The 16078-nt window shown below is 38.2% G+C and overlaps 1 protein-coding gene across 1 annotated transcript in view; it reads left to right on the forward strand.

Moving 5' to 3' along the window:
- Positions 1–3739: 3739 nt before the first annotated feature.
- The window catches only part of mamdc2a (MAM domain containing 2a), a 44384-nt gene continuing 32045 nt past the window's right edge, over positions 3740–16078 (forward strand). The window contains exons 1-2 of the mRNA XM_042488492.2: positions 3740–3988; positions 4150–4275. Of these exons, the coding sequence (XP_042344426.1) occupies positions 3961–3988; positions 4150–4275 (154 nt within the window). The 5' untranslated portion in view covers positions 3740–3960. The remainder of the gene's footprint in view (positions 3989–4149; positions 4276–16078) is intronic.

Below are 16078 nucleotides of genomic sequence, written 5' to 3' on the forward strand. Positions count from 1 at the left end.
GAAGTGTAGTGTCCTTTTTCTCTTTTTTTCTCTGGTCGTGTGACACTGAATTCAAAAGAACGTGCATCTCTCTTCTGCAGAGAGGGCCTGGTTTTATGCGAGGCCCTTCTCTGTATCGGTGACATACCTCTTTAAGACAGTGCCTTTCTAGAAAGTTAGAAAATAACTCATATATGGAAGTCAATCTGTTTCATTTGATTTTTAAATGTAAAAAGTCATTGAATTTCTTGCACTGAACATTTATGCATTAAAATTATGTATCTGATTTATTTATTTTTCTATTTTTTTGCCTCTGAATTCAAGTCTTCAAATTCTCAATAACTCATTTTCACCTTTATTTATGTGTTATGAAACTTTCAGCCCAGTACAACAGTGAGAGTTTCTTTGCTAGTCTCAGGTGCAGCTTTTTTTTTCTTTTTTTTTTTTTGCATCACAGTTTATTGCTACTCGGCATTACAGAGATGTGATTTCTGTTGAGCTTATCAAATTCCCCACATTTCAGTGGAACAGAAACAGACCGCTGTTGAGGTTGGTCTAATAGGAGGACTGTGTATTTTCCATATGAAAACAACATACACAAACTCTGCTCTGATCCCTTAAGACTTTGAGGATTTGTGACCACAGGAATCTCTCCTGTCACACATGAATTCATTCCAGTCTAGTGAATATATGTCTGGAGTTTAAGCATTGGACAGTGTTAGGTGATAGAGCTTTAAACTAACTCTTTTCACTTTCTCTGTGATATTATATCATGTATCATCTATTCAGAGAAACAGAAATCTTGCTCAGTAAGCAGAAGCAACCTTGTAGGATTATGTATCGGGATGTGCTGTTTTTGAATATAAGCACGTCCAGATGTGTAATATGTTTCCACAGTAGGAAACGGTTGGATTTGGAGCTCTGGGTATATCCTGCAGGGCTCACATATATTTCACATTAGATGTTTCATCCCCTGGAAAAACCACTCTCATTTCAAAACAGGAAATAGAGGAATATACAGGGATGTAGCAGAGAGTGAACACATGAATTCACTTCATCCCTCCGTTATCTGCGTGGAGTGCTGCATGAGTTACTGCTGCTATTTGTGATGTGATATCAAACCTTCCTTTTGATTTGGCACTACACGCATAGAAGTAAAGGTTCCAAAAGAGTTAATTTTGAATGGCTGAGGTTCTACCCAGAACTATTTGCTTCTGAAGAACTCTTTTGTAGAAGGAGAGTTCCACTAAGAACCAAAAACATAGTTAGTGGGAGAGAGATCTGTGGGAAATGTACAGATTTAAGGATGATGTGGAGCCCCACTTGATGAGTTCTAGATGAAACCCTTGGAATATGAAAGGGTTTGAGTTCTAGAAAAACCCCTATTTGAATAAGTACAACATACAATACTGCTTCAAAAAATCCAAACTCTCCCTTAACTTTCAATGAATCAGTTATTCCTTCATTATCCAACTGACAGTTTGGGTTCAGGCTAAAGCCTAGTTGGTCCTGCCAATGAGAATGATATTAACTTTCAGAGAGCTACTGCATCTAAATAACCCTCTGCTGTCTGTATCCCACAAGCACAGCTGTGTGCCTCTCATCTGTCTCTCTCTGTCTCTCTGTCTCCTGGGACCTCTCCCCCCACCTGGCTCTCGGTACCTTATTCCACATGTTAGATCTGAATCTGTGTCCTACAGGAGTTTCAGCCTCTCCTGTCTCTCTCCCTTTCTGTCTTTGTTTCGTATCTGTAAGATGTGCTTTGCTTCTTATGAGTTTCTTGTCCTCTCTCCAGGTTCCATGGTGAAGGCGAAGTCATGTGGCTCGGGCCTCAGATATTTGCTGACACCTGGAAGTTGCTTGACATCCTTCCAGATCCATTTTCTTCATATGTTTACATTCTGTGTAAATAATTGCAGTCATTTGTAACATAATTTTACTATTTTGTTATTCTGTAGTACACAAAACATCTATTGCACATCTGTCTGTTTCTGGCCTCGGTCTTTCTTCCTGAAGTTTCTTCCAAGTGTTTTTTGGGGAAGTTTTTCCTGTCCTGTGGACAGAGGATATTGTATTGTACTGTACAGATTGTAAAGCCCCTTGAGGCAAATTGTACTTTGTGATACTGGACTGTATAAATAAATATGACCTGACCTGACTTGACTTGACCTGCAACTCCCCTGTATGGACCTTTTCAATGCTTTTATTGTATTTTCTGTGAGCTACTGAATTAACATCACTCCAGCAGGAATTACAAAGGAATCCATTTAGCGAGTTTAAAAAGGTTTATACCAGCAGAGCTCCATTCATCCTCTGCCAGTTTCTCTGACCTGTTTACAGTTATGAATGTTAACCCCTAGGGACTGTTTGCCGCATTTGATGCACTTTTCACTCTTTATTCTTTGATAATTTTGGTTGTGTTAATGCATATGGCCTTGGAATTTGTAATTTTTACTATTTTCCACCGGATGATGTCATTTTTTTTTTTTACATGCTATTTCCATTAGGTTCACTATCATAACCAATGTTGCTGCAAATCAGGTTGGATTAAAAAAAAGAAAGCCAACAACTACTACTTTGCATGTAATTGATTAAAAATTATTAATTTTGTGTGTGTTTTTTCATCTAAAACCAAAGTGGCAATATTACATGAATATTTGATATTTATGATGTTGATATATACAGTATTTATATTTAATAAACTCGATGAAAGTAAAAAAAATCATATTAATGTATCACTTTTTTACAGCCTTATTTTGAAAAGCATATTTTGTGCACACAGCGGTATGAGTGTGAATATTTGACACTGCACAAAATATAATGATGTAAAAAAGTCAGTGTTGCTGCTAATCATTGACATATCCATTGACATAGTGGCATCACGACAAAAGCTGGCATTTAAAGGATTCTAATTCTGAAAATTCATGAATATTTGATATTCATGATTAGTGCTAATGTTAGTTATTAATGAAAATAGACAATAATATTAATGTAAAATATTGTATAAAGCTTGATTATGAAAAGTGCGTTTTGTGCGCAGAGTGAAACGAGGGAGACATTCGAAGCAGTATTTGTACACATTATACACTTGTGTGTATAAACCTAATTTGCAAAACCACAGCTAACTGACTCTACATATGCATGAATCAGTATGGTATATAAGCATAATATGAAGCTGTTTGGGGTCAGGAGGTAGAGTGGGTTGTCCACAAATCAGAAGATTAGTGGTTCAATCTCCAGCATCTTCATGTCAATGTATCCCAGTTTTCTGTGTGTGAGTGAGTGTGAACGTATTACTGATGAACAGGTGACACCTTGTACCACACTATGACAAGATGATCTTTAAAAAAAAAATCTTAGAAAGAAAGTGCCTTGAAATAGGAAAGTATAAGTATGAATATGAATTTATGTTTATGTTATCTTTAATTTTTAACTTTACTTGAAATTTAGCTGTAGTTATAACAATAATAATAATAACAATAATAATTTTTATTTATAGAGCACCTTTTGCAGCTCAAAGTGCTTCACAGAGAGATAAAAAGAGATACATGAAGGCATAAAAACAGCAACAGAGTATACAGATTATAAGAATCAGAGGGGAAGATAAAACATACAAAAAAAAAAAAGAAAAGAAAAAAGTTGTTGCAACTTAACCATTTTATTTAGGGAGGGAAGGGGGGCACTCAACAAAGGCCCTGCACCGGTCGTGTGCGGCCCTGGCTCATCATCAGAATGAGCGGACAGAGCAGCAGAGGGAGGCGGAGAGGCACCGCGACCTGGACCGCTGCTGCTGCTTCCCCGCCCCCGGCACATCCATCCATTCATCCAGCCGGATAAACACTCCATCTCTCCTGCAGACATCCTTACAACATGTGAAAGACAATCCGAGGAGGTTTCTTCGAGCTGTTCTCTGGGGAATATAGCGGAATACTTTGGAGAAACTACAGAGGGAGCTCCCGAACTCGCAGCACCGCGGATAAGATGAGCAGCGTCCGCCTCTCTCTCCACGGTAAATCACACTCATCGGGGGGGAATACAGAAAGTTGCAACAAAGTTATTCAGACTTTTGTCTTGTTAGCTAAATTTACTTTTAGAAACTTTAAAGTCTGACAAAAGTGTGTGAAAGCAGAGTTAAATTCAGCAGCACTGATGTCCTGTCTCGTCTCGTAGTGCTGCTTCTGTGCGGGTTCCTCCGGGCTCAGCAGCTGCTGCTGCCCGGCTCCTGCAACTTTGAGCTGGGCACCTGTGGATACATATCAGACCCAGAGTACGGCAGCTGGAGCATGAATGAAGAAGGTACCGTGTCATCATGACAGAAATGAACACTTCACTGTCACTCACACTAACATTTAAATATACCAGGATGAAATCCACCTATTTGGAAATGTATGTTCAGTTAGTGAGGGATGAAGAACACGTTTGTAACCAGACCCGGATTATAAAAGTGCGCGGCCCGAGGGTTATCACACTAGAAGTGCCCCCCTGCGCCCACTTAACATGTAAAAAAAATCACATTTACTTTGGGTGTAAAGACCAAAGATTTACAGAAAATTTTACAGCATCAGTCAATCAATCAATCAATCAATCAATCAATCATTTATCAGTCACATGAAATCATACATGAATCAAATGAAACAAGAAACTGAAACGCCATGCTTTGTTTTAAATGTTGCTACTGTTTATGTATTTAGAGAGTCAGAGAGACAGAGACAGAGAAAGAGAAAGAAAGAGAGATAGAGAACAGAGAGAGCAAGAGAAAGAGAGAGAGAGAGCGAGCGCTGCAGTCACAAACAGCTGTTTTTAGCGCCACCTGCTGATTTTTACAGACAGTCTTCATTAATATTTAGGCTCTTCTGGTGCTATGTTCTTATGTGAGTGTTCTGGTTAATTTTTGTATTCTTCTATTTTTTTTTAACAGTATCCGTGCTGTTGTTAATTAGCCTTTGGTTAAATAAATTAATATTATTTATGATGTTTGTGCTTATGTTTATGTTTGTGATTTATATGTACAAGCTTAACCCACACACTTCAGAAAAAAATAAGAGCCATACCAAGACTTTATAATCATAACTAATACATGTTTTCCTCCAAAATTAACACATACACATTTTTCTTTTTAAAAACACAGTTAAACCTGCTAAAAAGGCAATACACTCCTTCCCCATTGTCAGTAGAGCAGACCTGTGTACACAGCTCTGCCGCAGACAAGCAGATGTGCGTGTGGGTTGTTATGGTGTGTCCATTTGATGTCACAGACTGGAGAACAGGTACCCAGCTAGAGAATGGCACAATGTAACTAATGCAATGTTTTAGTAACATTTTCAGCAGCTTTGACCTAAAAGAAATTAGGTCAAAGAACGTTAAAGTTAGGGAAACATTCTCTATAAACATCAAGAAATGTTAAAAAATTTTTATTGTTGTCATCATGTCACATAACATTACATTGTCATTAAAATTGTCTGTAATCTCAGTCCTCAATAGCATGTTCTGAATTTTGCTTTTAAAATGTTCTTCCTTTGTTCTCGTTACATTGTGGGAATGTTTTATAAAAGAATATTCCATGATCTGTAACCTCTCAACATCACCCAAACATCCTCAGAATATTACAGTTTTAACGTTACATCTTGGTCAGTGTTTAACCTTATTGGGATATTAAAAATGATAAACATTCTTAAAACATTCTTTAAACATTAGATTGAAATGTTTTCTTTAAAACATTCTTGCAACTTGTTGGTATTATCAGTCAATGTTGTGGGAACGTTTGCTGCTAGCTGGGTAAACAGTAAATCAGCATGGACAGCGGTCTGTGGTACTTTTAAGGTGGTTACTTCCCTTTAAATATCGTTTACTTATTCAGTTTCTCTTTTAAACTCGGTGCAGACTAATTTAGATCGATGTTTTAGTGCTGCTTAGGTGGAGGCGGAGAATATTTTGTGGTTGCACAGCTTTGCATCTCGCCAGGTGTCATTTGACCCAGGTGTGAATGCAGAATGTTACCTTTCCCATTACATTAAAAAGTGAGATGTTGGCAGGTGTTTGTGGGTTTTTTGTGCAGTGGGAATGAGGCTTAACAAAAGAATCAGTTGAAACAAGTGCAGTTGGTGCCTTCTTCTGGTGGATTTCTCTGTCATTGTATCTTTCAACAAAAACCCAAAAAACATTGTGATCCTGGGTACATTGTGAATCATAGACATGTCCCATGGTTGCTTTTTGTGTTTTGCTGTTCATGTAGCACTCCCATTTTGCTGATGCATATCCATTTTGAATTTGTCTGATATGGTCACATTTGGCGGCACTATTTCATTGTAGACTACTTGACTGTCAATTTCACGGTGATCTTTTTAATATCGACAGTTAATTTTGTACCTGTTTGCATCCCTTCAGTGAATAATGTAAAATAAGACAAATATTTTAAAGGTCTACTCGGCTTTGGTGCCCCCCACCGGCACACCCCTGGGCACTCTCCCAATGTCATGTAGGGTAATCTGACCCAGTCTGTAACCACTTCCAAAGTTAATTACCGAAACATTAAATGATTTGGTCTGTCAGACAGTGGTCATTGTAAGTCCAGGCAGAGCTGCCACATTTAATAATGTGCAGTAAATTGTCACTTTTAAGGGTATAATGTTAATGAAAAGGGAACCTGAAATGAAAACAGCGAAAAGTAACTACAAAACAGAATACAAGACATTTGAATTGGGTCAATAGTTTTGACCTTTTTCTGATGTGTGTTGACCTAAGACCCATCAGGACCATAACTGGCTGTGAGGACACGCAGAGGTTATGTGTGCTTTATATTCTGGTTGGAATTTTGGCTGAAGCTTCAAAGTTCTACATTTGTCATATGTGCTACACTTCCTGTGAAGCAAACAATGACAATGAAACTCTTTGTTCTGAGCTCTGACAGTGTGCCATCCCCACCACAAAAACAATCTGACTTTCATTATTACATACAAAGAAATTGCTTACAATAGTTGGAGTTAGTTCCAGTTATACCCTATGACATCACCCCTCCCCCTTCCTCTTAAAGCCTTTAAAATCAGCACACTATTAATGAGCTGAGAGGAAGGAAAGGAAGAAATATATATATACATATTTTTATATACAGCAATGCAAATTTATTAGATAGAGAAACAAATGTACTTTTAAGGGGTGATAATGTTGACTTCATAATTTAAAAGAGACTGTCACTGTGTGCATAACATGCATAAAGTCACTTTATTAGGCCTGCACTGCATTACTGTCTTTACTGTGAGAGAAATGAAATTTTCTGGCAGCTTTTATAAAACATAAACTTTGAGCTCACAGGAACAAATGGAGATTTGCTTAACCCTTTAAAACTTGAGAAAACTGACATATATATATATATATATATATATATATATATATATATATATATATATATATATATATATATATAAATGCTGCCAGTAACAATGTAATATAAGGAGCTGAAAAGTTCCCATAGGGTGGGGGAGGAGGTGGTTTGGTCCAACAAACCTAGGACTTTGTCCCCACAGCCCAGTATTTGCTTCCCATTTGAATGTTGAGCCAATCCATATTTTTTTTTCCCAACCACACATTTTTGTTCCCTGAACCAAACCAACTGCTTTTGTTGCACAAGAAATAAACATAAATACGAGGTGTGTTGCTGATGTTGTGAGTTTGTTTTGAAAAACACTATACACATCTAACAAGCAGAAACTGTAAATTTCTTGTAAAATCAACACATTCTCATCCTGACTCATCACATGGTGCCACTCTGTCAGTGACCTTTTTCATCTACTTATGACATTTTAGGTTTTCTTCTGTGTGTTTACGCAACACGAGCTCATGGATCCCAGCATGGACTGTCACGATGGTTGGGATAAGGCAACAAAGTCATCGATGGTTAAGTTTAGGCAAAAGAGGCACATGGTAAGGGGCCATCCAGCATATAAAAACAACGCCACCGGTTGTGCCAAACACATTCTCATCTGATGCAGCGTAGCCGCCTTGCGGTTGAATGCATAGGGTTGCATTTGGCGTCATGCTCGTATGCCAAAAGTACTGACAGACTGGACATACTTGATGAATGTGGAGTGAGAACGGACTAGTCAAATAGGTTTAACACATTTAAAATGTACTCGCCGTCCCAGAACATCAGCAACAGACACAGGAGGATACCTGGTGCATCATTTGTACTGTAGATGTAAATAGCACTGACCAAGAGACAACATTTGACAAGATAGAATGAGAATGTGTTGTTTTGTACCAAAAAAAACTGGATCAGCAGTGGAGCTGATAACTATCAATAAAGCAGTAAAGCCACTAAGCAACTTGGTTTCCTGAGCTGTCAGTTGGTTTTAATTATTATAGTCATTGGGTTTTGAGGTTAGAAAGATGCTGAGTATGTGTGTGTGTGTGTGTGTGTGTGTGTGTGTGTGGTTTTGAGTCAGTTAAGACTCACTGAGATGGACAATAAAACATGAGCAGGGTTTTCCCTTCATAAAACAGCTCTTTGAGGATTTCCTGTCTGTGGACACAGTGCCATCACGTCATGTCTCCCACTAGACTCTTTTGTGGTAAATGTTTAGTTCGGCTGGGTGACACCAGCTCTTTGCCTCATTTTCATCTCAGCCTGCCTATGTTCTGTCATTGGTCACAACAGACAGAGTGGGAAAAAACTTTGTGTTGCATAACGGTGTCACTTGGTTGCTAGGGCATGCAGTCATGCCAAGTGAAAGATGCCATCCAGACATGATATAATTTTTCCACAAAGTACAATTACCTTGTTAAGATTCTTAAACCACATCAACTCTCTGTCTCTCGGTGAGGCAGAATGTATGAGTATAAGAATACTTTTCATTTTAACTGTTTACCCACTGGATATTTCCCATTTAATGCGCTAATTAGTGATATTAATCATGTCTGGAGTGTATATATGGGTCCACCACAGTCTGTTATGGAAATCCCATCCACAGCATTGACTTTGTATTTTAACCCTGGATCGACATCACTTTTCTTGTGCTGCATTAAGACACCTTTTACAAGCTATTTGAATCTTTGACACCTGAGAAAATTGGCAAGAAATGTCAGGGGGATTGCAATACATTAGTAAAAGGTGGCAAATTACCTAAAGGTGAGCTTTAAAAAACGGGTGAGGATTATTAGGAAATTATCTCCAAAAAACAAAATAAAAGAGAAAAATGTCCAGTATTTTATTTCCGTAATTAGAATAATTTTATTTTATTTTTTAATTTTAATTTTATTTTATCATTTAAAATATGTTACAGAAAATAAAATAAAACAAAAAATACATATATATTGTGTTTATTTTAAGTACTTTTTTAAAGGTCATTTTCTTGGTTTTTTTTGTAACTTTGTTTCTTTTTTTTTGCTTATTTTTGGGCCATATCTGTTAAGTTTCCCATTGCCTTTTCACTGTGTTTTTCAAAGAAATCTAATCAATTTGCTCAGGTTTTAAAGGGTTAAAATGGATGGACTCTGAGTTTTGGCCATCTGCATATTTTTTATTTTTATTCTTATTTTTCTTCAGCGGAGTTTAAAATTTGACTGTCGTGAAAATGGAGGAAATAAAAAAAATAATGTTGTCAATCTGATAGATGGACACATGCTTACGCCAACTTATAGGCCTATTTGGGAACTAATATGAAAAAAGAAAACAAAATTAGAATTTGGTTCAAAGGTCAAGGTCACTGCGACCTTGAATCCATCTCATTTTTATGAATGTAACATCTGAGGGAGTTTTCTTAAATTTAGCACAGTCCTCTTAGACTCAGGAATGACCTGATTAGAATCTTGTGGTTAAAGGTCACAGATCAAGGTCATGGTGACCTTATAGAACATGTTTTTGGCCATAACTCAAAAACACTCAAGATATACCTTGAAACTGTGCTGATTGTAGAGATCTTCTGTATGTGATGCGTCCATGTTTTCAAAGACATGGATTTAACTGTAAGTGTAACTTGACTGGCGCCCCCAGGCACACAACTGCATGGCGAAATTTCTAGTTCTACCTGGACTCTATTTTCCCATGGTTTTCTGCATTTAAGTTAGCGATGGAGACAAGTTTCTAACTTACTCCTGTAATGAGAGAGAGCGTGAAACAGGCTGCAATGTAACCACCTGGGCAATATGCACCATTGGTGTACGTCTGCTAAAAGTGCTTGTTATTGCCACTGTGTCTCACAAGTGTCTCACATTTGTGACAGGCTGTTCCTCACCTTTTACAATCACATCTGTAAAACCACTAATTATAAACAAAGATATAATTATTAATGTCAGAAAGGCTGCACTAGAGAAGGACAACCTCTAACCAGGCAGCTGAGCTCCTCTGCTGTCTCTCTGTGTGCCTGTTATATCACTTTTGCTGCTTATTTTTGGAGTTGAGCTGTCTCAGTTAAACGCATTCCTCACTATTAGAATATCATGTGCTTACGAGCGATTATAAATACTATTTATAAGCTTTTCCTCTGTATGTGCAGTTGTCAGCAATAGCACAGTAGGCATTTGAGCAATGCCTACTGTGTAATAGTACGATGACAATTCTCACTGGATATTTAACCCAACTTTCAGTGAAAAGAGAAAGAAGATGTAACTGTTTAGTTATCACACTAATGATGTCATGATGTGTGTGTATTTATTTACCTCAGCTGCAGGGAGATTGTAAGAGACAAGCCTTTACTTCTCCTGTTTTATACATAAATTTGATTGTATTTAACACTTCAAAACTTTGGCAATTTTTTTCAAAAACCTTTAAGGAAGATAATTAGCAACTAAAGAAGATATGACCTGACCTTCAGAAAACTGCCTGAAAAAAAACAAAAAAAGAGTGCTCAAAAATTAAAATAAGTCTGTAAAAATAATTCTAAATATATATTTTTAATGATTATTTATTCTGGATATGTGTCTGTAGATTTGTTTTTTGTAAATCTTCTGCTTTCTTACAATTTTGCATGCAATATTTAAATTTGTCTTATCACAATCAATAAAATACGTAATTTCCTGCACAAACTTTTCACAAACTTTTCAATGCCTTCCAGTGACTCAAAGGGCATAATGTGTACCTTATTCAGTTGTCTTTTAGTGTGAAACTTGCCGTATCTAACACAGAACCAGAGAACAGTAGAAGTCGAAGAGACTGGCATCAATTAGTAAATGTAAACAGTATAGTGGTACAGAGTGAACCTGAGAGCAGCTGAGTGCTGAATTTAACAATATGTAAGTCAGTGCTGTGAATCTGGATGTGTTTAAATGTTAGCAGTTATATTAGGAGTATTTTTTGATTGTATTACAGGCCTTTATTGAGGAGCAGTCTTTGGCACTTAACCGTTACAGGATATGAATACCAGCTTTCTATTTTGCAAAGAAAAGCATTTTAACCTTTTTTAAATAATCACAGTGGCGTTCTATTTAACTCTACAAGTGTAGCGTTCAATAAGTCTGCAGTGAGTTGCATTGCGGTGGCACTGAGACTCTTTAAATGGGTCAAACACACTGGAATGCCAAACCAAAATATTGCACAGTGGCTGTGAGCACAGGCACAGCTGCCAGGCAGGATCCAGGTGGGCTCTGCCCTACTTTAACAGTTTTGGGCAAGGACACTAAATTGACATTATACAAATAGTTGAATACTGGAAAGACACAGAAAGCAGAGAGGGACAGCAAATCTGTGAAGTGGGTGAATTTGGTGAATTGAGTCTGCAGGCTGTTTGTGCTCATTTACACATGTTGATGCATGTTGCATGCATGTTTTGGATACACTCGAAACAAAACTGCACTGAGGCCACAGCTCATCCCATACATAAGAGGCACATGTATGTGTGTCTTTAGTCTTGCATAGTAGGACCTACAGTGCTGTGCCTTAGGCCACAATAGATTTGTTGTCAAAAATGCTGTAATGAGGATATTTATTTATTAATTAGTCTTTTTATGAGGTTACAAAAAAAGAATATAGAGCAATGCATTAAAAAATGTCTGGTAGTATCGGCTGCGAGTGTTGGGCTCAGGCTAAGAGAAGGAGGGACGAAAGTGCGCATTCAGGGCACAAGACAAAATAGGGGTGTACTTGCAAATCGGAGTGTGGAAAAATAATTGTTTTTTATCGATTACATTGTTTTTGTAATTGTTAGCAGCCGAAATTGAAATTGAAATCAAAATATGATTAATTACACAGCCTTGGTGTGTAGGTTATTAGCTTGTAAATTATTGTTTCCCATAGTGAGGAAGATTTTGGGAATGGTAGTATGCAAGCAAGAGGTGGGAGAATGCCTGAATAATTGGCCAGTGGCAGGTTTACAGCCACAGTCTCCATCCGGTGAGTCAGACTAATGTGCCTTTAATCAGTACAGCTGTACAGTCATGCCAGCAGCCAATGCAATCAGAGAGTATAGAGGAGTGGTTCCTATATCTTAATTATGAAGAAATGAAACCAGTTTTACATGTGGGATTCGTGTCAGCAGGCAGAGGGACGGGAGGAGGAAATGAACATGCACATGTGATCAAAATGTAAGCAAAATATTATCCTATAATATGTTGACATCTCATTAGAGTTGCGTTATTTGTAAAATATTCAATCATTTTCTCATAAAACTGTGACTTAAATAGCATAATTACTTTTCTTTTTTTTACTTTTACAAAATGTTCTTTGTAATTTGGAACTTCTGCCTTGAAATTTATCTGTATGATATAATAACTTATTCTTGATACAATTCTAGTGACATTAGGCCTATACATTGTGCCCATCCTACTTTCGTGAACACAGTATCTCAAGAACGCTTGAAGGTTATTCCTTCAAATTTGTCAAAAACTTCAACTGGGACCCAATGATGAACTTATGGGATTTTGGCGGCCAAATATCAAAGGTCAAGGTCACTGTGACCTTGTGTCCATCTCATTCTTGTGATTGCAATATCTCAAGAATGCCTTCAGGGAAATTCTTTAAATTTAGCACAAATGTCCACTTGGACTTAATGATGAACTGATTAGAGTTTGGTGGTCATAGTTCGAAGGTGAAGGACACTGTGACCTCACAAACCTGTTTTTGGCCACAGCTCAAGAATTTGTTCATTATGGCAAAACATCATAAAAATGACAGATTGAATGATGAAGTGATGGCATTTGATATCCAAAAGGCCAAAGGTCAATTTAAGTGACATCATAATGTTTGTGTTGTTTTGCTACTGTTTTGCGCCATAACTCAGGAACAGAAGCGGAGACATTTGGTCAGATACTGAATTGCTGACAGAAATTTGAGTGTTCACTTTAAAAATGTGCTGTTTGTAGAGATCTGTTGTGCTGCTGAGTTGAATATGTGTGGAAGCATCCATGTTTTTGAATTTGTAGCTTCTATGCAGCAATATCCGTATTTATTAAGTATTGTCAGCCATCATGATTACATTTGAGTGCGGACAGACATGGATGTAAACTGTAACTGCAATTTGACAGTTCCGTGCAGACATATAACTTTGAAGCGGTAATTCTAGTTTCTGAAAAACTCCCCAAACTTTAAGACAGATTTTTATTTTTTTCTCAATAGCAGCTTTAATAGTTTGTTGTAATTATGTCATCATTTCCTTTGCCTGAGAGAAGCGTGGGCCATTTTCTGAGCTCTGAAATGTGATAATGAGGCAGTTTAAGTTGAAACCTCATATGTAATTACACTGACTTGTTGGTCAAAGATGAGATAATTACATTTTTCAAATGTTACAGTGTGAGATGTTCTGTGTTTTGATCTCCCACATTATAAAAGTGTGTCACCACATTCCTTGTGCCAAACCAGGCATTCCGATTGACTCCCCCTTTTGTCTTGTTTTCCTCACTGGTTGCTTGATTGTGTGTGCGGAGCTGCAGAGCGTCCTGAAGCCTCTCCGTCTGTTTATGATAATCTGTCAGCACAGTTTATGTTCCCACTGTTGAGATAAGGGGCAGAGCTGTAAATTGTGTGTGCCATCTCTTTTCCAGCCAAGCCTTTAGCTCTCAGTGTTTCCTCACTCAGTCGCTGTGAGTCCACACAGAAGCTCCAGCACGGTGCTTACTAGAACCACTAACCAAACTGAGATGGAATGAGCTCCAACCACCGGCCTGGCCTTGGATATGGTGACGGACTACACCCGCTGTGGCAATAAATAGGCTCGTAAAAGACAAGACGGGACCACGGTAGTGTTTTCTGTTTGGTTGCCGTGGCGATGTGGGCTTGAGCTGCGGAGGCTGCACTGAAAAAAGAACCCGAGGCAGAGTTTGTGGTCAGGACCAGGATGGATGTCCTCGGTGATTATATTCACTAAACAGAGACATCAGAGACAAAGACTTTGAGGCTGTGCCGGGACAGATAAACAGAGGAGACAGGGATGGATGGAGCAAGGTGGAGGGCTGTCTGGACCTCGCTGCTGCCCAACAGACCACCAGCACCAATACTCCTCATACCTTTCTCTGTATGATTGTTTAGAGCTTCAGGCGGCCAGTTCCTGACTCCTCTCCTCCTCCTCTGATCTGATGACTGCAAGATCTGTTATTCCCCTCCCGGTCACAAAGCCTCATTTGCAAGAACAAAGAGCCATACTGTTTTCATGTAGTGAATGATACCGTCAATAGGTGACTTTCCATTACAGATTGGTGCAAAACTTAAACGATAAGAAATGTCGATAAAAAACACCTCTGTGACATGACTGGTGATAACATTCCAAGAAGCATGGCGATGGATGTGAAATCATTAGCAGCTTTATTTCTATTGTAGCCACCGCACTAGCTGTCATTATTTCCAACTGAAGGCAGCTTAGGCGTGTTATGGAACGATTATGGAAAGCCATGCCCCTTATACGTGGGAGCGGCCACGTATGAGGGATTTCTGGGAGGTGATAGTGCATGATTTCAAGAGGAATTGTGGATTCAACACTTTTGGATGATCTGCTCAACTTTTGAAGAGTAATGTGATGCAATTACACCTCTAGCACTGCTGCTGCATCATGTAGGGAGCCAGTTCCTACTGACAAGCACATAGCCATAGCATCATGTGACCTAAAAAAGACAAAAAAGTGTCTCCATTGCACTTTTTTACGAGATATAGCTTTTTTTAATCACCTGAAATACCACCTCATGCGAGTGTAAAAACTATTTATTTCAAAATTGACATGTTTCCATTAGGCAAATTTTCTATTTTTATATATTTCAATTTGCTCAATTTGAGGTTTAATACAAACCGGCTAATTGGAACTGTGGTACACAATGCCCTGTTAGCAGTGGATTCTATTCTTTTTGTTGTTGATATGATCAGTTTATAACAGATACAGGCCCTATAGCTGTCTGTGTATATGCCAACTAACATACATTACATGGAGATCATGCTATAGTTTCTCAATCATTTCATAGACAAGGTTGCCAATGTCAGAGCAAACATCTCACCCACATCCAGTCCTCTTAGTAATGGTCTCCCCAACCCATCCATCCTAGATGCCTTTTGGCCAGTGTCTTTAGGTGACATTGCAGCCTTGCATGGAAAAGTAAAACCGTCTTCAAGTATTTTAGATATCTTACCAACGTCTTTGTTTTTAAAGGTTTTTAACTCCATTGGCCCCTGCATAGTCAATATTCTTAACCACTCTCTTTTATCAGGGTGTAACCCAAAACTTTTTAAGCAGGCTATCGTTCAACCTTTGTTGAAGAAGCCATCCCTGGATCCCTCCCTGCCTGACAACATCCAAAATTGTTCCATTTCTTTCTAAAATCTTAGTTGTTGAAAAACAACTCATCTATACACTGGAGCACCACAGGGTGTTTGAGGAGAGCTGTTTCAGTAGAATGTAGTTTGCGGAAACCTGATTGAAATTTATCAGAGTGTCTAATGACATTTTAATGGCTCCAGATACTGGTTATTGTTTAGTTCTGGTTTTATTGGATCTCAGCACAGCATTTGATACTGTTGATCACCAAATTTTAATCCACAGGCTAAGGCACCTGGTGGGCATATCTGGGATGGCATTAGAGTGGTTCTCATCCTATCTTTCAGGTAGAACCAGGTCAGTCTCTGCTGGGGAATTTCTGCCAGACTCTGCCACTTTGTCATGTGGGGTCCCTCAGGGATCGGTTTTGGGGCCCATTT

The sequence above is a fragment of the Plectropomus leopardus genome, chromosome 4, assembly GCF_026936395.1.
Source record: "Plectropomus leopardus strain MGB_pleo_1.0 chromosome 4, ASM2693639v1, whole genome shotgun sequence".
NCBI lineage: Eukaryota > Metazoa > Chordata > Actinopteri > Perciformes > Serranidae > Plectropomus > Plectropomus leopardus.